Source organism: Artemia franciscana, chromosome 6 (genome assembly GCF_032884065.1).
Source record: "Artemia franciscana chromosome 6, ASM3288406v1, whole genome shotgun sequence".
Taxonomy (NCBI): domain Eukaryota; kingdom Metazoa; phylum Arthropoda; class Branchiopoda; order Anostraca; family Artemiidae; genus Artemia; species Artemia franciscana.
In genome coordinates, this window is record NC_088868.1 from 12,839,492 (window position 1) to 12,863,829 (window position 24,338).

A 24,338-nucleotide genomic window follows, 5' to 3' on the forward strand; every position below is an offset into this window, starting at 1 on the left:
TTCAACAGATTGAAATTTGATTAGATTTGATTAGGTTAGTTGTATTTTGACGGCAAGAAGAGTAATATACATCAATTTAAAACTCCATGCAGGTCATTTCTTCGTCTGGCAAAACAACACTTTTATCGAAAATAATTCAAATCGTGATAAAATGTTTTAAAAAAATCCGAAAAATATCTATTATTGCTATAGTGTGTGGCAAGAGTCCTATGATAAAATAAAGCATATTGCACCAAAAAATAAAATTCATACAGGGACTTGACATGTTAAATATTATTGAAGCAAACTAGTGATTGATTATTGATGATTTAGCTGAATCCACTGAAGAATGGACTCAGGAGATGTTTCAGCTATTCAAGGTCTGGTCTCATCATGGAAAAATTTCCTTAACCGTTGTTCTCCACAATCTCTTTGATCAGAGCAAGAACACGTGCATTGAATTGTACTTACTATATCATCTACAGGGTTGTTCGTGATTCAAGTTCTCCTATAGCTTTAAACGAGCAAATATATCCCGGTGAACTGAAATTTTTACTCTCGGCATACAATCAAGCTACAAATAAACCCTATGGTATATTTTATTGGATTCCAGTCAAAACAGACCCAAAGAGTTACGTGTGGTCACGGATATTTTGACAATAAAATGACCTTATATCTACCAGTGAGTAGTAAAAAAGGTCACTAGTTGTCATCATAACAGCGAAGAAACTAAATGAAAACGATTTTTGGACAAAAATCTCCCCTTCCACCAAACTGGATGGAAAGTATGAAGTTACTCTTGTTGATTGTATTCTTACAAATAAATATAATATCCCGAGAAAAGATCATGCTTATGATATAAAAGTTAGACCAAAACATTGGCCAGTACAAGGCGAGGAAGAGGACCGGATAAAATCACTTAACTCTGATATATACCGGCATCTCACCATAGTCTATGGAGTACACTATTACGGGGTCGTTCGTCAATGTCCGGTTACTGTCTTAGAAATTGGTTTGCTATGTTGTTTTGCTCAGAATTACCTCTTTCTAAAACATATATTGCTCCAATTGCTTTGGATTTCGCGTCCTCTACACTACATGACTGGGGCTCTTGGAAGGATTTAAAAAGTGTTTCACAAAATCTCAGGTCTGGTGCGCGATCCCTTGGCGAGTGATTGAAATCACGACAAAGAGGAAAAGGTTTAAAAAGGGAGAGAAGCACCTCATCACTCATTAATCTCAACTTTGGCCAGAAGCGTAAAACATTCCTCTTGACAAAGAAGAAAAAAACCCAGGATAAAATTGTTAGATCGAAAAAGGATTTCTTTTCCTAGAAGTGGCATTTTTATCACATAAAGAATCTCATCCTTCAGTCACCTCATCTCTAAATCTTTCCAATGCAGAAAATGTTGATGTGAAACATGCTTACTATGAACAATTTTATCCGCAACAACCGCATTCTGAAAGCCTACATTTTCAAATTATTCCAGTAAAGACTGCTTCAGATTTGACTTCCAGATGTATAGATTTGCATGAGATTGTCAAAATATCTAACAATGAAAAACCGGGTGCAGTCGAGGTATTATACTATGAAAATTTTCTAATTCATAATTTGTTTAAACAAATAAGTGTATACATAAATGGAACGTCGGTGAGCACAAGCAATGATCTTTCAGACTACACAAGTTACGCACAATTGATTTTGATGCCTCCAAAGTCCTATAAAAAATTGAGAGGTTTAGCTATTGGATGTGAACATAGAACGGAAAACTGACACTAGCAATATACCTAGCTATGACAACATGGTTGGAAAAATAAATCATGAAATATTAATATCCCTTAATGATTACCTTTCAAGGTTAAGACCGACATAAAGCTACAACTTGCTCTGTTCAATCTTATTTTGCAAAAATTACTTGGCACTGCTCCTGATCTCTCACCTTGGCAATACTTCATGAACGAAAACAACAGATTATGAGTTCTGTTGCTTTGGCAATTGAAAAATTGAGAGCTAGAGGAAATAATATAGAACTGCTCGCTCCATATACAACCACAAATCAAGGACATATTGCTACGGGTACCTATGCATATTCGTTATTTATCACTGACCTCTCTCACCTTGGCAATACTTCATGAACGAAAACAACAGATTATGAGTTCTGTTGCTTTGGCAATTGAAAAATTGAGAGCTAGAGGAAATAATATAGAACTGCTCGCTCCATATACAACCACCAATCAAGGACATATTGCTACGGGTACCTATGCATATTCGTTATTTATCAATGACGAAATTCCTTTAAAACTTGCTTTGACTTTTGTAAAAAGTGCTAGTGCAATAGGATCATGGACAAAATATCCATATAAATTTGAGATGTTTGGACTTTAATCTCCTGTAAGTAAAGTAAATGGAAATCAACACTACAATTTACCGTTTGATAAATCCTACGGGATCCTATATGAACTGACAATACAATCCCTAGATCAAGATTCGCAACTATTTAAAAATGCTATAATCGATAAAATGTTTGCAAATACTCATGGTATCATTGTATTGGATTTGTCCGGTACTCAAGATATGAGTATTGTCTGAACGAGTACAGTAAGTTTAGAGGGTACCTTCGCCGAACCGTTGAAGATGAGTACAGCATTAATCTTACAAATCAATTTGAAACCTGTTGAGAAATTATTCCTGATGGCATTGTTCTATTAGATTTGGCACCATAAAAACAAATCAAGTAATTAATGTATTCAATTTGGATCCCTAAATGTCAAAATATAAATCCTATTGCATACGCTCGGATTTCCTTGATCGAATTCAAAGCGTTAGCAATACCCTTATCATTGTTAATATCAACTGTAAAGACGGGATATTGCATATTTCAAACAACGAAGAATATTGAAGTTTTTTTATCTTCTTGGCCTACCGTATGCATTCTACACGCCTCGCGTTAAAAAATTTCTTGAGTAAAGTGGAAGATCTAGTACTCAAAATCGGAAGCGAGCAAAATCGGAAAATCAGAAGATTTATCAGCCAAAAGCTGTAGTTTTCATGCACTAATATATTTTATCTTTCGATGTCTCGGATATACTTACAGTGAATTTCTCATTATTTATGTAGACAATCCTCGGTTGAGCGACTTTTTAGTTGAAAACAGTGTTTCCTACCTGGATAATATAAATTTCAGTGCCCTAAAAGCGAAATGCTTTAAAAATGTCTGTGAATTTTTTTTTTTTAATAAAACTTGTATGTAAAATAAAAAAGTCTGTGTCCTCTATATTTCTTCTTCCACACATAGGTGACCATCATAATGATAAAGGCAGTAGCTCATCAGGATTCAGCTTGCACTCATCCTGGCATACAAAGTCAGGGTCACATTTTCTACAATATAATGGAACTTCACTTTTATTATCTTTCCTTGTAAAGTTAATAATACTATTTTGATTCAAATTATAAGACCCACGTGTTTCAATTTACTTATTTGAAGCACTGTCACATACAATATTCTAATATGAAAAATCACCTTCTGTGACAGCCCAATAAAAAGCAGAAGGTTTATAATCATAGTAGCCAGTATCTTCACAGCGATATCACAAAAATCGGATTTGACAAAACATCCTATTGAGCAATTGCAATTGAACAGCAATTGAAGCGCAGACCAGGATCTTCCTCCCGGAACAATTAAAAACCACGACGGTAAGTCTCTTAAAAATAAACTGAAAAGAAGTTCAGGGTTTCTGCAATCATACCAGGGAAAATATTTTGCCATTCATTGCATTTTTCACAGTGACAATTGGAACATGGGAAGCCTCTAATGTGAGAGTCACAATTGTGTTCAAGAAAGGAATTACAGACTTTAATTTCCACTGCGTATCCTCTAAGCAGTTTACATGGATTGCATAATCTACACGTTTCGCTACAGTCATCAATAATAGTGCAATTCTCACAGAATGACCAGTTGCTCAATCTTTACAAACATAATGTACTTGTGTAAAACACTTTTTCAATGTTGACTGTATTTCTTCCAAAATGAAGCTGACTTGCGATCAATAAAACAAAAGTCTTCTAGGAGGAGTAATCAATTGTAACGCATTAATCAAAACGATTAAACTTGTTTAGACAGAATTAAAAAAACATATCGACTTATTTGTTGTTGTTTTGGAAAATGGCCACCTTAAAAGAATTTCTAGGTTGTGCTCAAAAGTAAATCCTCAATATCATTTATTTTGTTTCAATTAATTGGTCAGAACTGAGTAAATGCATCTGGGCCATGACGTACAAGTTTCATACAATAGTCCAAAGACGGACAATCATTTTTCATTACATCGTTAAGCATTCTCTGAAAAAATATTTTCCTTTGAACAGATAACTGTTGAAAATCATCATCTAAATTAAATATTTTTCCAAAGTCACTAGATTCCCTATGATTTTCTGTTTCTCAAATCCAATCACTTTTAATCCTGACACCCCCACTACAGATTGTAGACTTTCGAAGAATGAAGATTCTTTCTACCGTCTCATCGCTAGTAAAATATCCAACAAGAAATAGTAACAAACTAACTCCTTTTTTATGTATTGATCAGGATCATTATCTTCAATGTACTCTACTGACGATTTGACTGATTTGATCCATCTTGTAATCTTTGTTTATGTGTTATTTTCACTAGCGGGATCTGAAGGATTATCCCACCTGGCCCTAGCGGGTTTTAATCAATTAGAAATCAAAGACAAAATTAAGTAAAAAAAGAGTCCTATTACGTGACAAACACCTACATCTTGAGGAGAACATCCCCTATTATGTAACAAGGATCTGTGGAAGAAATTAAAAAAAGTGTTTTGATCGAGATTCAAAGGCGGTGGGCTCCCATTGGACGTATTATAGCTATACTACTTATATACAGTGAATATCCACGGTATTATCCCGTGAATTTGTGAGATTTCTGAGCTGTTGTCATCAAAGTGTATTTTGTAAATAATAAAGATTGTAAGATAACGGTGCTATGGATTTTAGGAAATGAAAGCATATCAGTAAGTACAAAGTGACTTTGGTCAATGACCGTCTTTTGAGAAGGGTTCGCGTGAAAATTCTGAAGTTAATATCAAACGTTTTGAAGTCTAGCGAAAGTTTGCCTCAGACTTGATAGCTCCAAGTGAACTTTCGAGCTTATAAGTTGAATGCATTAGTTATCATCAAGAATCGAAAAAAATGTCTGCAAATTATCGCAATGGAGTATCGGAGCATACCTCCATAGCTCGTTTAAATGATGACAATGACATAAAAACCCCAAATTGGAAATATCACAATGTTTTTGCTTTAACTTTATAAAACTATAATAATGTCTCTGGTCCTATTTCCTTCAATTATTCTAACAATGATACAAACTGCAATAACTTAGAATCCTTCTTACTCTGGCAACAGACAACCCCTTTTGCCAACGTTTCATTGATTCATCAAACGCGGCTTTTAGGAGCCTGTAATCAGGGAGTCTCACCACTCTTCCAAAAACTTTATTTGTCTTACTACTTTAATTACATTCATAAAAGATAAACCTTAATTTAAAAACTAAAATCATAAGCGAAGAATGCCCAATTTTTTGTCATTCATAAAATTAAAAATAGAAAAGAAAATCAACACTGTCGTACCAATCAACGTCAATATACATTGTCGTAAATAAATATTGCAGTGTGTACTCAACTGTCAAAAGATAAGATACAAGCTGAAAAAAAAATATTGAAAAACATTGGCTGGAATTTAAAAGATGGAAAACCAATTAAAAAGGAAACAAATTAATGCATTAAGTATAATAACGGAAAATATGCACAAACTCAAAAGGGAAACACGAAAAGATCAAATTAAAATCGATATTAATGAAATTGCAAAATGAAAAAACCCATGAACAATCAGTCAAAATATGATAACTTTTCTGCTTGAGTCCCGTTCATTCTCGCAAGACGTATTGGGGCCTCTCCTTCTGACAGGACATGAACCACGGCTCTATATAAAGATTTAAGAAGAATAAGTTGACGGTAATAAGCCACTCCTTTCCGTCAGGTTGCAAAGGCCGTTGTCCGTGTCTAGCTTTTCCGTCTTTTCGCAGTTGTTCTCCTGTAGAGGATCCTCCCACGATGGTATCCTTCGGTACCGTGTGTTTTAAGTCACTGCTGAGAAAAGGCTGACAGCTGAAGGGACCTGTCCACACGTTCCTGGTCCTTGCTCAATCTGCATCACGGGAGCTTTCTTTTTTCTCTGCCTGAGATTTATGACCCTCGGGCAACGGTGCCCCACTTTTAGTCATAGAACACTCATGGATTACTTCCCCCTTTTTTTGCAATTCCCTTAAATGCGGATGTATCCTAAATATCTTCAAGACGCTTATCTATCAGTCATCGGAGGATATGCTGAGTGACCTGGGGGAGAAGGATACCGAGAACACAGAAATTAAAATGAACGAATATGAAATGTTAACAAAAAATTGGATATTCTATCTATTAAAAGGGATAAAATTAAGTTGATGAAGAGCACCCTAATCCTCTCCCTTTGCGTCACTACTTGTTTTTTCTCCTATATGTACCTTACTGCATATTGTATACTTGATTCGACAGTTACATAATACTCATAGTTCATGTTTTAGTTAGTAAGAGGTAAGATGAGTTTATTTTGAAATTTTTTTTACGAGAGCCACAAAATAATTTTACAGGAAAGCTAAAACATACAAGGAAACTTCGAGAGAAACCAAAACCCTGTGTCTGTGGCACCGAGTGCTGGTGTCGCTGATAATTTAGTTTAGAACGCGGGTGAGCAGTTAGGCTGTATAAGCTCAGCCGGAGGGAACACAGCTCCAAATGGGTACCTGGAGAAATCTGGGGGAAAGACACGGAAAGCGAAAATGATTTGCCCTTCACCATGCGTTTTACTCCCGGCCGAAGGCACAAAATCAGGAGATCTATACCTGTGTAAAAGAAAGTATAAATAATCCTATGTGATAGGAGATCGCCATAATTGCACTGTTATGATAACTAATATACGCAGAAACAGTTTTTTACACGGACAGGTGCAGATATTGTTTTCAAGGTACCCATAATCAGCCGGGGTTTTGCGCTTTATGTTTCAATATGTTTTTTATTTAGTCACTAGATTCCGTATGATCTTTTTGTTTCTCAAATCCAAGCATTTTTAATCCTGATACTCTCACTAACGATTACAGATTAACATAGAATAAAGATTCTTTCTCGCTAAACATCCAGTAAACCCCCATCCTGTTTTATAGATCGATTTAGATAGTCATCTTCAATAACTTTTCCTAATGCATTTAATCCGTCTTGTAATCTTTGCACATGCATGTACTTTTGCTGCAAAGCATAACTGTTCTTCCAACTTGAATTTGGTCAATGATAGATAGATAGATAGATAGGTGTATTTCAAAAACCCGTGGGACATATACACACAAAAATATAAATAAATAACAAACAAGCAAGGAAATTAACAACAGTACGAAAAAGCACAAAAAAACAGAATTCAACGCAAAAAGTACCTAATCTAACTACAAAAGAAATTAATCATATAAAACTTTTTCTTCTTATTAAAGATTTATCTATATATACTCCCACTCGAAATATTGTGGTTGGGTTACTATTTTGTAGAATACCCGGAAGCATCAAATTAATCCCATGCAAATAAATTTCCCGTAAGGGGACAAACATACCGCCTATCAGGACCAACTATCATTTTATTTTTGTCGAAGGTTTTTTGCCTGTTCTGGATTGGAAGACAATTTGCCCTAAGCTGAATCCAACGACGTAGAATCATAGCCGGTAAATTAAATTTAAAATAAACTTCCTCCCCAAAACTAGGTTTTGCCTGATTATAATGTTGTAGGGTTGTAGAATCAAAAACCAGCCCTTGTCAATGCTGAATTTCCTGACTCTCTAATATAAATCGTACCTGGCTTTCTAAATTTGTTGGTACATCACGAGAGCAAAGACCATTATTCCATAAATAAGGCATTCCTACTTTTTCTAGTAATGATTTAATTTGGGATGGCCACGAGGTTTTTAAACCACATTTCAACATCTCTTCATATGCCACTCTTACTAGTCTATCTTCATTACTCTTAGTTAACTTCAACCAGAATCTAAGCATTAAAATATACCTACGTAGCTTTAAAGAAAACAGGCCCATATCACCTTTCAGAATCTGTGAATGAGTTGTCTGATGTAGACCAAACACTCTTTTATAATACTGGAGCTGGAACAGTTGCTGCACCGTTTCTCCACCCCATATCTCTGCTCCATATTCTATCACAGGTAAAATTTTTGTGTTAAATATTCTTTTATGCATTTTTAGGTTTTTGATCCCCATTATCGTCGGGTTTTTAAATATAGCTGACATGGCCACTCTACCTCTCTTAATTATTTCATCAACGTGACTCCTTAGGCTTCCATTTTCCGATAAGATAAAGCCTAAATATTTTATTCTTTTACTTATAAATAGTTCCTTATTATTAAATTTAAATGTATATTTTTCATCGTCCCCAACCTATTACATATCGTGCAAACATCTCGTCCCATTTTGGAGTTGGTCGACACCCCGTTGTAATTTCTACAGCTACGTTACGCACTCTAGGCTTCATTTTACCATTACTAACATCTTCAATATCCAAAAGAGTTGACACACTTGACAATGTCCTCAATGTTGACATACTGAGCTCTTTTTCAATTCTGAGGTGAGTGAACCCTAAGATACAACATTTTACGTCTCATTGACCTTCAAAACCCGTATTTACTGGATTATAAAGGTCCTCGGGAACCAAAACAAGTCACGTAAGATTACATCATCTTCACATACAAATATTCGACCATGATAATTTTTTTCAACAGGGAATTCCTCGCTTGACTAGTGGATCCAGAACTCTAGCAATCCCTATTACGTAACAACCAAAGAAATCTAGAAGAGAATTTGATAGCCTGTATTTTGAAGAAATTTAGAAAAAGTATCGGGCTGGGATTCAAAGGGGGTGGGCCCCGCTTAAAGTGCTTATGGGATACTACTAATAATTAGATTTCAGGCATGGATTGGAGTCCCTTCAATGCCCCCCGCCCAGAGGCCCTATGGCCTTTGAACACAGTCGTTCCTAATGGGCAGCCAGGACGGTTGTCCCGGGAGCCGTGGTTGGGGGTGCTGCGTTTGGAGAAGTGCCCAATTTGATTAGATCTTTTTGCTTATATTCGAACCGGGAGGAGACCCTGTAATTAATTTTCCCCTGGCCCCACTAACCCTAGGAATCTCTATACCTGTGAAAACCAGTTAAAGACTAAATGAGAGAAAAAGAGGAATAAATTAAATGTCAGGGTTATAAGATCACTCAGCAAAAGCTAAACAAAGGTTTTGCTTTTGTGGTTTTTGAGTAACATTGGGTATTTTTTGTAAATTTGAACATGGCTGACAGTATCCTACAGATGTTAGTATGTTATTTCATACCACCACCTAGTAAAAATAAAAAAAATTACAATATAAATGTAAACATTTATTTACGTTCCCTCTTTTTAAAATTACTTTAAATTGAAGCAAAATTTATTTCCCAGCCCAGCAACACACTGTATTTATATACGTTTTTAAACTAGTCAGCATTTGCATACAATAGCACAACTTAAGCCATTTGATAATAAAGTTCAACTAAAAGAATCTACCCATTTCAGGAATATTTCAGGTTCCAGGTAAACTTTAGAATTTTAACTGAAATCCAAATTTTAATAATTCAAAATGAAGCTAGTACTGAATTCTTCTTCTTTATTATGCTGGTAACGCTGACCAGCAATGGTAAGCAATGGTAATATTGACAGTCTTACGAAAACGCACAGAGCTGTGAAACAAGGAACAATAAAAAAAAAGCATTATTTCCAACTATGCTCGAAAACACTTATTTCTCAGAATAATTTAGAAATTTGTTGTGAAATATCTACCAATATTCAGAACAAGTCCATTATCTCCAGAACTACAGCCTTCATTAAAGGACACAACAGGACACTACATGTAGTGAAATTAATAGAAATTAATCGTGAAATTAATAGAGCATAAAATTCAATTTTCGCTTAAAAAAAAAAAAAATCCAAAAGGACACAACAGGAACACCATGTTTATATACATTTTTGAACAAGTCAGCTTTCTCCATGTTATAGCATAGGGAGACCGACTATAACTGGGACATTCACCTTTTTAGTGTCTAAATGTTCCGTAAGAAATCTGAAAGCACCACTGAAGAGCCACCATCCCACACGTGGGTGAAGTTCGTTTGAAAAAGTAAGTCTTTATGGTTGTTTTTTAATTCTCATAATTTTCAATGCTTGACCATGTCTGAACGCCTGAAGGTAAGAAACCCATACTGGCTTCAGGTGATAGTGAATTCATCAAGATTTAGATGGTGCTAAGAGTTTGTAAGTTTACTAGTGCTATTTTCGAGACCAGTAAAGAAATCCGAAAAACGTTGCCACCAGGGAGTACTGGAACAACAGGTACAGTAATAACTGGGACACCGTGTCTGACACAGTCTCCTTGTGTCCCAGACACCTGACTGAGTGTAAGGTACGCTTCTATATATATATATATATATATATATATATATATATATATATATATATATATATATATATATATATATATATATATATATATATGTATATATATATATATATGTTATATATGTTTATATTTACATATATATATATATGTTTGTATATACAAGGGGGCTCAAAACTCCATCTCCCACCCTCAAAAGTCTTGAGTTTAAAAAATATGTCCTAAATACTGCATACAATTTGGTGTATTGATCAGGTTGTTCTTCCATTTTGAATTTATGTGGAATATAGATAGATTTATCTAACTGAGCAAATTTACAAAGAACATCGCTGTGCTGCTTAAAACTGCCTTCCTCTTGAAGATTTTCAGATTTCCTCCCTTCTACTAAAATCTACCCTTCACAAGAAATAGCGTAATTCAAGATTCTTTTCTTATCTATTCTTGGTATTAACAATTCTTGACTTAGTCATAAGCGAAATAGTGGGTGATGACCCTTTCTCAAAGTCCACTGCCCCTTAGAAAAATAGCTTTAGTTTTCTCATCAAGGTAAAAAATAAACAACTAAGAATCCTGCTTTCAAAGCCGATTGATTTTAAGCAATGTTGTTTGTGTTTCCGTAAAAAAACAAAATTACATCTTTTGTTCCTCCAGCTTATTAAGCCAAATTATTCATTTCTTCTATCCTCTGTTCGTTTTCAAATCCCGTATATTAAGATTACTGCTATGGTTGAGACTTCTTACACGTATTTCGTATGAAAAGAGTGCGTTCTTTTTTTCGATTAACAATCACAATATTAGCTCCACTTTCACTTCATAACAAGCAGACTTTTCTTTCAGGAGCTCACAGAAAATGTCACGAATTTATGGGAAAAAGACAGGAAAACTTTCGTGGAACGATGATCAAATGGAGGAGGCGATTCAGTCTGTTGAAGCAGGAATGCCGTTGAGACAAGCTGAATCAACTCACGGCATTAGTAAATGTTCTATTTAAAGATACAAGTTCAAACTTGCCACCCTGCTGAAAAGGATGCTAGGTCACTTGTTCCAAATTATCGTCACAGATAGGTCTTCACTGGTGAACATAAGGCTAAGCTGGAAGATTACCTCATGCAAACTTCCAAACTACATTACGGCTTTCACAGTACTCAGTTCCACCAGTTTGTTTGTAAGTATGTGCTCGCGAACTATCTTAAATGGCAGGTGACGCGTCACTAGATGGATTTAAAGCTCGAAGCCCTTCTTTGATCTTGCGTGTTCCCGAAGCAACAAGCATAGCCAGAGGAACAAACTTCAACAAGCGTTTCTTGTTGAAACGCTTGTTGAAACTGAAACTTTTCATGGATAACTTGGAAAAAGTTAATGTAGAGCAGAAGGTTTCTCCTTCTCAGATCTAAAATGTTAACAAAATTGGGTTGACAACTGTTCATCAGCCTTTGAAGGTTTCGGCCAGAAAGGAAAATTTAAGTTGGCCAATGCACTTCTGGGGAACGTGGAACCTTTGTAACTTCGATTGGCTGCATAATTGCCATAGGAAACCATGTTCCACCGCTCCCAATATTCCCGAGAGTGAATTTCAAGGACAGTCTTTTAAGGGGAACCCCACCAGGATCCATCGGAGCTGCAACCCCGAGTGGGTGGGTAAATGAAAGCGTTTTCAACCAGTGGTTTGATCATTTCCTACTTCATACTGAAGTCTCCAAGAGACCTGTGCTGCTTTCGATGAACAACCACAGGTCTCACTTGAGTGTTCACGCTATAAAAAAGGCCAAGGAGAAGTTTTTGACGATTTCAGCATCTTTCCCTCGGTATTGCTCAAATCAACGATAAACCGCTTGACCTGTCGGTGTACGACTCTTTGAAGAATTACTACAACAAGGCTTACCACAACTGGCTAGTCAACCACCCTGGAACTCCGATTAGAATCGATGATATAGGGGAGCTCGTAGGAACTGCTTCCCCACTTGATTTATTCCAAAAAACATTATTGGTTAGATCTTCAAGCCAGGGGTCGAGCGCTTAAACAGATCAGCTTTCGACGAAAAAAACTTCGCTCCTTCAGATTTAACCGACCGGCCGGCACCAAAGACCACGGTATTCTGCAGAGAAGGCAGGCAGAGCCCCACAAAACGAGGCCACTGGTGATGTTTCTGGCTGTTCGAAGGTGGCAGTCCTTTCTCCATAAAAAGTCGAGCCTCTTCCCAGGAGGAACAGATAGAGCTGCCAAGCAATTCGTTTTTCAGAAAGATTTGAATGACTGAATTTTTTCTATAGTTCCCCCGAAAGAGTCTTTCAGTAATGTATTTTAAGAAACATTTACTGATATAGTTTTATGACGTTTTGAATACTGCTTACTTTTATACGTTTATATTCGAAAGTTCAGTAAAACAGTGTGAGAATATATACCTACCTTGAGATAATATTATGTCCCAGTTTTCCCATCATTTTGCCCCAGTTTTGACGGTATGGTGATAACTGGGAAAAACAACTAACTTTAAAATGTTTTCAGTTTCAAAAGAAAGTCGGCAAAAACTACTGGAGAAACTAGAATGTTTAGGCTATTGGCTGATCATTGAAGCATTTAGATAGTTTTATAAGGACCTGAGCAATACCCAAAAGAAAATTTTTGGTCCAAGTTATAGACGGTCTACCCTACTCTTAACAGTTCGATAATAAAAATATCTTCAAGCAAAAAAAATTAAGAAAAAAGCAATAAATAAATATTCTTTTTCATAAAAGGATGTAAGTTTAATATAGTTCAAGCCTTACGAACACCCTGATTTGGGTACTTGATGAGCCTTTGCCACGCATACTAAATTTAAAAAAAAGAAAAAAATGTTAAAGCGTTAAAGTCATTGCTCTTACATCTAAAATGATCCCATCTCCAAGACCTATTATGGGCGGACCCACCAAATTGAGCAGAGACTCAGGCCACCAAGGCCCACTGCCTCCAAACTTAAGAGATACACCTCGTATAATTTAATTTTTTTTTAAAGAAAAACTTGATCATGAAAAACTATCATGGTAAAAAAATGGTTTTGAATATCAACAGATGTTTAAGAAAAAAAAAAGAAATACTGTTCAAACTTCCTCCTTGGATTTTTCCTTGTTTACTAATGAGCAAAATTAATAAATATTATCTTCTTCTGAGCCAGCTCCAAAATCAACCAATTCAGTCAACAAACAAATAATAGCAAACATATAGAAGATGCTTCTTTAATAAGATCTGAGCATATTTACCTTAGTACAAACCGAATATAAATATTTGTCATGGGAACCAAAGAATACTGATTTTCCACAATTACTGACGAACGGTGATGACTTAATCTCTCCATCAGTCTTAAATTCCCAAAGGATTGAGCCATTGATAGATGATATAGCGTAAAGATTTCCGTCATAGCAACCTAAAAAACGGGAGAAAAATTGAGGAGAGCTTTTCGTAGTGCAATATGACCGATTAGAGTTTTAGTTTTTTTAAATTTTAGCACCAAAGTACTTGGTTGACTTGACATTATGGTTTCACCAAAACACTGAACAATTTTCCAAGGTCATAGTCAAGGAAATGATTTTCCAGGGTCCATTAAGTTTGCTGACAACAGGTCCTGAATGGGTATCCCAATTTTACGCGAATGAAAGAACTAAAGCCAAACTGGCCGGCCATGACAAAAAAAACAAAGAGAAAGAGAGAGAACTGTCAAGACGAAGAAAACAAATGGGACTTCGGCCAGTAGAAAAAAATCCAAAACTAAAGCGACACAGATATTTAGCCTATTTCATACAAACTAAAACAACCTAAAATTAAATAATATCCAAACCTAAAAATCTTGATATGATAAGCCGTTCCAAAAATACTGCTGATATGCCCGTATCAGTATTCTGTATACACATGTTGTATGCTTTGATTTAGTTCAAATTTCCCCTCAACATTTCTTCCGATATATTTTTTTTAATATCCTCAGCCTTAGCAGTACTTGCTACAAAAATATTTATTTTAGTGATAGTGGTGGTGGTACTAACACTTGTGATAACACTGAAAATTCTAAATTAATATACTCAGTCATTCCTTTGTTACATCCTTTTGACAACTTATGCACACATGATATGTTACGGTTTAGTTCAACACTCCCCGAAAGACTTACCCCCGGGAGCGGGGGGGGGGGGGTTGTTGGTTTCTCCCAAATCACTTTGACTTTTAAAAAGGGCAATACAGCTTCCAATTTAAATCAAATGATCATCTGAATTAATTCCAATTTACATCTGAATTTAATACGACCATCCATTCCATTAAAACCTTATATACCCCCAGGGCATAATTTAAAGCCCTTGTCCCAGGGCTCTGGGTGGTTATGTCAATCCTGGAGGCATTTTTATATGTTCTTTAGACCATTTAAACAAAAACTGTCTTCGCAAAATTTTAATCAGACGCGTTTAGTGACAATAGGGGTAGTTGGGGGGGGGGGTACTTGATCTCCATCACTATTAACTCTTAAAAGAGAACTACAGCCTTCGGTACATACCTTTTCTCAATAGCATACACTATATGTAAACAATAAAAAATTGCATAGCTTGCAACCCTTGCCCTGAGGCCTCGGGGGGGGGGGGAAGGGGTGACATATCCAAACGCATAATTACTGAACTTTTAAACAATTGTACAAAAATGATGTCTCAGAACTTTGTTTGGATGTTTTTTTTGTAAATGATGGGCTAGGAGGGAGGGGGGGGGGAAGGAATTCGGTTTCCCTCAAATAACTTTGACTCTTAAAAAGGGCACTATAACTTCCAATTTAAAATCAAATGAGATCCAACTGAATTAAGTACGATAGCCCCAGGGCATAATTTAAAACCCTTGCCCCAGGGCTGTGCCAACCCTGGAGGCATTGCTATATGTTCTTTGGACCATTTTAAACAAAATTGCGATCGTGCAATTTTAATAAGATTCGTTTGGTGAAAAGAGGTCTAGCTGGGACGGGGGGGGGCAACTTGGCCTCCATCATTATTGACTCTCAAAAGGAAACTAGAGCTTCCAATTCCAGTCAAATGAGCCACCTTTAAAGTTTATACAAACATCCCTTCCATAAGAACCTTAAATGCTCCAGGGGCATAGATTATAACCCCCAACCTCGGACTCGGGGGTTTGAATCAACCCCATAAGCCTTGTTATATGATCTTTTAGACTATTTTGTATAAAAGGATTTTCTCAAGACATCTATTTGATACATCCTCGGCAAAACACGACGTGTTTGTGTGTGTGTTTGTGGGGGGGGGGGGGGGCTGCGATCTGATCACTTTGACTCTCAAAAGGGGCACTGGAAATTCTGACTACCAATCCAATGAGTCCCCTAAAAAGTGCATACGACCACCCTTTCTATAAAAACCTTATGTGACCCCAGGGAATAACTTACGACCCTTGCCCTGAGAGCTGCAGGGGGGGGGGGGTCTTCCTCAGAGACATAATTTTCCAGACCCTTCAACTACGATGAAAAAATTATTATCTTCCAATTTCGATTGGGGGGGGGGGGGTTAAGGAAAATGATGAGCACGGGCAAGGGCGGGGGGGGGGGTTGATTGCTCTTAAATCCATTTAACTCTTAAAAAGGACATTATAACTTCCAATTTCAAATCAAATGAGTCCCATCTGAAGTTTATACGACCGCCACTTCCATAAGAACCATATATGTCCACACAGCATAACTTACAACCATATCCCCCGGGCGCCGAGGGAAGTGTCAACCCTAGAAGTGTTATTGTATATTCTTTAGACTATTTTGAACAAAATCACTATCTCTTAATTTCAACCAGATGTGTTTAATGAAAAGAGATGTTGTCAGAGAGAGGGAGGGGGAGGGCTAAATGCCCTCCATCACTTTTGACACTTAAACAGGAACTAGAACTTCCAATTTTTAACCAAATGAGCCTCTTCTAAAGTTAAAACAACCATCCCTTCTATAAAGACATTAAGTGACCTGTGGCACAACTTATAACCCCTGTCGGGCTCTGCTGTTTTGTATCACCCCAAAAGCCTTGTTATATGATATTCGGAGTATTTTGAATAGAATAACTGTCAAATTTTTTTTATTAGATATATTTCAGGAAAACACGGCGTGTTGGGGGAGGGTAGCGGCCCTCTGATCACTTTGATTTTTAAAAAGCGCACTAGAAATTCTGATTAACAGTCGAATGAGTCCCCTCCGAAGTATATACGACCATCCTTTTTATAGAAAACCTTATATGCCCCCGGGGCATAACTTACAACCGTTGCCCTAAGAAGTGGGGGCCGGGGTGCCTCAAAGAGATAATTTCCCGACTCTTTAACTGCAATGAACAAATTGTTTTCTCTAAATTTTGATTGGATGATTCCAGGGAAACAACAAGCATGGGAGGGGAAGGGCCTTGCTGCTCTTAAATCACTTTTAAGTCTTAAAAAGGGCACTGTAACTTCAATTTTAAATAAAATTCGCCCCACCTGAAGTTTATACGACCACCCGTTCTATAAAAACCGTATATGCCTCCAGGGTATGACTTATAACCCTATCCCCAGGGCATTGGAGGGCTGTGTCAACTCTAGAGGCCTTGTTACATGTTCTTTGGACTATTTTGAGCAAAACCACCTTCTAACAATTTTAATCAATTCACTTCGTGAAGAGAGGTAGTTGGGATGGGGGGAGGGGCTAGCTACTCTCCATCAATTTTTGACTCTTAAAAAGGGACCTATAACTTCCAATTTTAAAACAAATTAGCCTCCTCTAAAGCTGAGACAACTATCTCTTCCATAAAAACTTTAAATACCCCGAGGCATAAATTACAACCCTTGTCCCCAGGGTCTGGGGGGGTTTATTCAACCCCAACATTTTTAGTTATTCAGCTATGAAAATATTCGTAGGAATATCCCTATTTTGTGCGACTTGATAAACTGGTAAAATTCTAGTTAATTGACTTCTTGTTCTTTCTATCTCAGAAAGGCTTTAGGTTAGGAAAATGAAACTTTCAGGGATGAATCTAGAGACTAAATTATGTCCCGGGAAGGTATTTTTAAGCAACTACCTCCACTCCTTCTCCCTCTAGAGGGCCCTGACCTTTGATGACCTTTAAAAATATATGTGTTATAAAAGTGAAACCTTGCAAAATAGATCTTCTGCTTAACTGAAGTACAACACAATTGTTTTCAGCTTCATAACTTTGCTCAATTCCACTCTATAAGGTTTTAAGGATATGCAAATACATTTCCTAAATTTTGGAAAAAAAACATTGTGACTCAAGATTCTACCCAAATAACAGGAATTGCTTTTCAGAACTAAAGGCAGAGAAAAAACAACTAGTAACTGAAAATTAAGGTAAAATGTTGTTTTGTCAAAATTTCAATAGGTATATAGACCTGTTATGTAGGCAAATTTCAGGGCCCTCTAGAGGGAGAAGGAGTGGAGGTAGGTACTTTAAAATACCTTCCCGGGACATACTTTCTAAATGAATGATAAACTTTCTAAATGAGCCGTAAAAGAATATCTATATGGGCTGCGACGCAGTGCTTAAGGGGATTCAATATCTTAAAGAATCGCTCTATCTCGTCCGTTTTAATCTTTTTCAGTTTGAGTGGCTAAGAATTGATTGAACGGTCTTTCTATAACTTGTCGAGCTTGGATAAGCGACAGAAAACTAGAAGCCAAAACATACGTTCCCGGATATTCTAGACAAACCATTTAACTTCTCTTGTTTTGTGCCAGAGATGGAGATCTACTAAAATTATATCGTTGCAAAGTGTAAATTGTTTTTTTTTGGAAAGGAATGGAGTTTTCTTTTTAAAGTTCAGGAAAGGGCAGTTCCTAAAAATGTTCTAGCATATCTGCTAGGGAAACACCAAAAATAAGCTCAGCAGCTTTGAGAGTTCCCTAAGGAACTCTAATTCACTTTGATTGAAATCCGTGATAACACAATTTCACTGTCTTTTTAATCAAATTTCGCAGTTAAACCGCAAATCCTCAGTAGCTTTCAATACCTAGTATCCTTAGATACACCGTTGCGGCTCGCAAAATGATTTTAGTGTATCGAATCTTCTTTAGTCCTTACGATCGTAGAACAAGAAAAAGGAGATGTCTAATATCCTTATTGAATTAAAATCAAATAGTTATGGGAATCAAGTTATAGGTATTTGTAGAAAAAAACCAAGACAGATAGTCCAATTGAGTGAGAGGCAATTCCGGCATTAGCCCCCCTTATTAGGATTGTATTAAAATGATGTTAATTCATTTGTTAAAAGATACAGATATCTATTATCTGTCCATGCGTCATTGCTATGGCAGTAGTAGAACTAAGGTAAATAGTCATAGACCTAAGATAGTTATAGAACCAATAGTTTTCCAAGAGTTTGGTTAAATGGTACGGTTAAACGGCGGGAGTAAGTGTGTCTCTCTTATTGGACCAATACTTGTTTGTTATCTTTTAGAAAGTCACGCCTGCCGGTCTCTGGTAGGTTGACCAAGAATTTAAAATTGATACAGGACCGTTAGATTGCCTAGAATGAGAGGTAAGTAAGGCACGCCTACCTATGGTCTTAGGCAGGTTGAACCAAGAATCTAGTATTGACACATGACCGTTAATTTGCGCGGAATGACAGGCAAACAAGCGTCTAAAGTCAAAATTGGACCATTCTGCAATGAGTGTCAGGCAAGGCGATTGATTCAATTTACAAACTTAGACATTTGCACTAAATAAAAGTTAATTTAATGTCAGTTAACTAACAAGTTGACTGGAATTGCCAGGGGAATAAGCGTCCAAAGCTCAAAAGAGCCTCCTGTCTGCCTAGAATGTTAGGCAAGTAAACCCAATTACAAGCTAGGACAGTTGGGCTAAAAAAACTGAATAAAATATTGGTTGACCAATATTTAGTTGACTGTCTGTGTTTGTGTCTTGGGTTTGACTGTCTAGGCTTGTCACAAGCTCAGGTAGTTTTACCAACAAAAATGCCCAGATAGCCAGTAAAATAGTATTACCCCAGACTAGGCAGCTGAGAAAAAAATTGCCTAATTAATTAATTACAAATTTGTAACCGGAACCCCTGCCGATAATCCACAGACCATATCATATTTATACCTGTCCATAAGAATACGGTATGTTTTCCCTTGATTACAACGTCACACTTTGTATCACAGAAGCAGATAAAATGAATGGCAAGAAATAGGAAAAATGTTATTCCACATAATGTCTCCGCCCTTTGCAGTTCTATGCAATTAAACATATGACTGTAATTTTTCTTCATACTTTCAATACTTCTGCAACAAGAGGAAAGCTGTCACCCCCTCCCAGACATCAATAGTTCCCATAAATGAAGAGGTATTGTCTTCAGATGGTTTAAGCACCTCCTCCCACCACACAAAATGCAATACAACAACAAAAGAGAGAATAATGAGGACTTTTTTTTTCTTTTTTTCTCCCAAGACAGTGAACCAACAAAACCTATTTGAATATTTCGGCCTTATATCTAAGGGCCGTCTTCAGCAAAGAAAAAATAAAAAACAATAAAACACTTACAATAAAAGTTCTCAGTTAAAAATCCATTTTTTATTTTAAAATAGCCTTGGCATCATTACTTCTTAACGAAAAGTTCAGCCAAGATTGTCTGATAAAAGCTAACATTTTACAAGATAAAAAGGTTCATTCATTTCACTAACTGTATTTATTAAAAATTGAAATGATTTCTTATTGCAATATTTGCCTTCTCTGCAGCTAATCTGATAGTTCTTTTGACATTGGGCTTGTTTTTGTTCATTCCTATTTTTGTTTTATTTTGAATTAGATTATTTTCTATATTTAATTTTGTGTACATAGGGTTAAGTTTGTATTCACCCAAGTCTCTATTTAGGGATGTATTATTATTTAAGTTTCGTTTGATTTCGATTGCCTCACGGACAGTTTGTTTGATTCCTAGGTCATTGCTAATTAGAATTGTTTCGTCAAGTAGAACATAATGGTTTGGATTTTCAAAAATATGACTACTTAAAGCTGAATCGAAAGATATGGAGTTATTTTTAGATTTTAACGCTTTTTCAATACTTTCTTTGTGTTGCCGTAATCTTGTTCCTAAATTTTGGTGGGTTCGACCAATGTAATAATTTCCACAACTACATGGTATTTGATACACCCCTCGTAGACGAGTAATTGGGGTTTTATCCTTACCAGAATTGACAAGATTCATTATACTTAAATTGCTTGTGAATACAACACGTAAATTGTTCTTTAAACAAACTTTTTTCAGTTTTGAAGTAATTTTCGGAATATAAGGCAGGTAAATCGTGCTTGTGGGTTTATTAGAATCATTTACTGGTGTGGGATTTAAGGCTTTAGAAGAATGCATCTTTAATCTTTGAGCAATAACAGTATTTATGAGAGAAATTGGGTACCCGTTGCCAAAAAGTATGTCTGTAATAAAATTTAATTCTTTTTCAACATACGGCTCTGAACAAATATTAACCTCTTTTAACCTGTGGAGGATGGTTAGATTTGAAGTGAAGGTATCTATTTATATGCGTAGGTTTTCTGTGAGCCGTAAAATCAAGTTTATTCACACTACGTATTATCCATACATCTAAAAAAGGTATTTTTCCATCTGTTTCAGTTTCCAGAGTGAATTGCAGGTTTCTATCGTAAGTATTTAAATGTTCTAGAAAACCTTTAACTTCACTTTCGCCATAATTCCAAACTGAAATTATGTCATCCATGAAACGTCCCCAAAACACATGATTAAGAAAATACGAATCTAGGGCCCAATTTTCAAGATTTTCGACGAAAATATTTGCGAGTAGGCCTGATAGAGGTGCTCCCATAGGAAGGCCCCTTACCTGGTTGTAATATGAATCTCGAAACTGGAAGTGCATGGAATATTTGCTACATAATTTAACCAAATGCATGAGAACATCAATGTCTAGACCTATTGCTGACTCTTCGATTAGATGGTAATTGTTTTCCAGTTTATTTTGTAATAATTGTTCAGATTTTGAAACATCAATACTAGTATACATAGAAACTATGTCAAAGCTGCTTAATATGGAATTTTCAGAAATGTCTATTTGTTTCAATTTTTCTATAAGATAAACTGAATTTTTTATATAAGATTTTTGGGAGTGAAGCAATGGTTTAAATGCAGTGCATAACCATTTTCCAATGTTTGAGGCAGGTGATTTTGTACTAGCTACAATGGGTCTTAGAGGAATGCCTTGTTTGGGCAATTTTGGTAATCCATAAAACTTTGAGCAAAAAACACCACGAGGGAGGAATTTATTGTACAACTGTGGAGTGATTCTGCCATTTTCTTTCAAAGTTTTTAATTCTTTTATTACTTTTTGAGCAAATTGATCAGTCTGGTCATGGGTTGATTTAACATAAGTGGTTGTATCATTTAAATGTGACTGAATTTTACCATCATAATCAGTTTTATTCATAATTACTATGGAGTTGCTTTTATCGGCTTTAGTGATTATTATTGAGGAATCTTTACGGAGTTTATTCAAAACATTTGTGTTATATGATTTTTCCATTGCGTTATTGGGAGAATTAGGAAGTTTTAGTGAGGTGTTGTAAAGAGTGTTAATTAAACAAGATCTAACTGTATCCGGGTTTGAAACAAGAGCACTACATTTGTGGAGAGAGGATTCTAAAGATGCTACCAAGTCTGCAACTGGAACTTGTTTCGGTAAAAACGGTTTTGTTGGTTCACTGTCTTGGGAAAAAAAAGTCCTCATTATTCTCTCTTTTGTTGTTGTATTATGGAAAGGCAGTGTGGTCTTCGTCATTATCTTCGTCATTATTTACAAAATCCAATGTTCCTCTCGAGTCCTTACGGCGTACAAACTGTATAACAGTGACTAGCACAGTACAGACATTCTCTAATAATTTCTTTTGTATCGAACGAACATCGCGTAGAAGTAAGGCTTCTGAAACTGGAAGGATATGAATCTACTATCTGTCTCGTCAGTGAAAAAGACTTAAGTTTATGTTTGGCGAGGAAATTTTCAGAAACGATGGAAATGTGAAGTTTTGTCGTTTTATTAGATAGTTCATGGCTCAGAATCAGTCAAGTATTTACGGCGTATTTTTTTTGTCGAGTGGGCGTAGACAAATAGTTTACAGATGCTGATGACGTCCATCCAGTTGATAGAGTGAATCGTAAATCCAAGATTTGAGGTTCTCAATTTTTCATCTGACAATAACATGATCATCAATATGTTAGGTTTTCACCGGGAAAGATCGAGACTAGAATGGATTATAGCTTTTTTAGTTAGTCTTAGAGAAGATCGTTTGTACAGGACTAAATTAAGATATTGCAGGGCTCATTGAGTGACCAAATTTTGCTAATCCAATCATATTTATCAAATAGTACATTTCATTGAAGTGTCGGAGCAAATATATAGAAGGCTCCCAACATAAGGCATCTTACCTAATGCGGAACTCCTATATCGAATAATGAATTCGAACAAAGCGTTGGAATAGAGTTAAACATTTTAGTTTTCAATCAATATTTAAGTTTCTCAGTCAAACAGTTCGTGGTAACGAACTGTAGTAAGGAGCGACCCGGCTCAATAGTAAACGAAACTCTAAAAAATGGAATTTAACCAATAGTTACATCAAAAGAATCACATTTTAATCCTGATTTTAAATATATAAGTTTCATCAAGATCAGTTTCACCCATCAAAAGTTACGACCCTGAGAAAATTTGCTTCATTTTAGAAAATAGGGGGAAACACCCCCTAAAAGTCATACAATCTTAACGAAAATCACACCATCAGATTCAGCGTATCAGAGAACCTAATTGTAAAAGTTTCAAGCTCCTATCTACAAAAATGTAGAATTTCGCATTTTTTGCCAGAAGACATACACGCAATAAAAACTCATACACTCATACACGCAATAAAAACTACGAATATAGAAGTTCGTTACGTAAATTAATTCGTTAGTTACGTATATTTTTTGCCAGTGAAAACGTTTGTAAAAAATTAAAAGTTGTAGTTGCTTTTTTAGGTAATCAAAAAATTGGAGGGCAACTAGGCCTCCTCCCTCGCTCCTTTTTTCTCAAAATATTCCGATTAATTGCAATTAATTAATATGCAAATTTCTTTTTAATCATTTATGTGCGGAGAGCCAAGATCAAAACATGCATTAATTCAAAAACGTCCAGAAATTAAATAAAAAAAACAAGTTTTTTAAATGAAAGTCAGGAGCAACATTAAAACTTAAAACGAACAGAAATTACTCCGTATATGAAAGGGGCTTTTCCTCCTCAACGCCCCGCTCTTTACGCTAAAGTTTCTTACTGTTTTAAAAATGGAGTTAAGAGAAAGAGTCAAACTTTAGCGTAAAGAGCGAGGCGTTGAGGAGGAAAAGCCCCTTTCATATACGGAGTAATTTCTGTTCGTTTTAAGTTTTAATGTTGCTCCTTACTTTCATTAAAAAACTTTTTTATTTATTTAATTTCCATAAAGCTCGTTCACAATGGGATTGTGCGAACGCCAAAATTTAGCTATTGTCAGATCTATTCAAAATAAGACATCAAAATTGCCAAAATTGCCAATTCAAAATTGCCTACTTTTAGTTCTTAGAGATAAATATATGTTTAAATTCCTATAAAGTTGTTTTTTCTACACAGCTAACAATTGACAATGATTGACCGCTCCTAGCCAATTCTAAGAAAAATGATCTAATTAAATTGAACCTTGGAGCTGGTTCTAGCCATCTTTGATAGTTAGCTAGATTTATTTTGAATGGGACTGGGACTAGCTAAAATGTTGACAATAGCCAAATATTGG

General features: G+C 35.9%; 1 protein-coding gene across 4 annotated transcripts in view; it reads right to left on the reverse strand.

Annotated features, from left to right (window-relative positions):
- LOC136028069 (beta-alanine-activating enzyme-like) overlaps positions 1–24,338 on the reverse strand; it is a 133,123-nt gene that overhangs the window by 34,917 nt on the left and 73,868 nt on the right. For all 4 annotated transcript variants that reach the window (XR_010617733.1, XM_065705676.1, XM_065705673.1 and 1 more), the window contains exon 9: positions 13,788–13,951. Coding sequence is in view for 3 of the 4 variants with exons in the window: in XM_065705676.1 (XP_065561748.1) it covers positions 13,788–13,951 (164 nt within the window). In the remaining variant the exon portion in view is untranslated. The remainder of the gene's footprint in view (positions 1–13,787; positions 13,952–24,338) is intronic.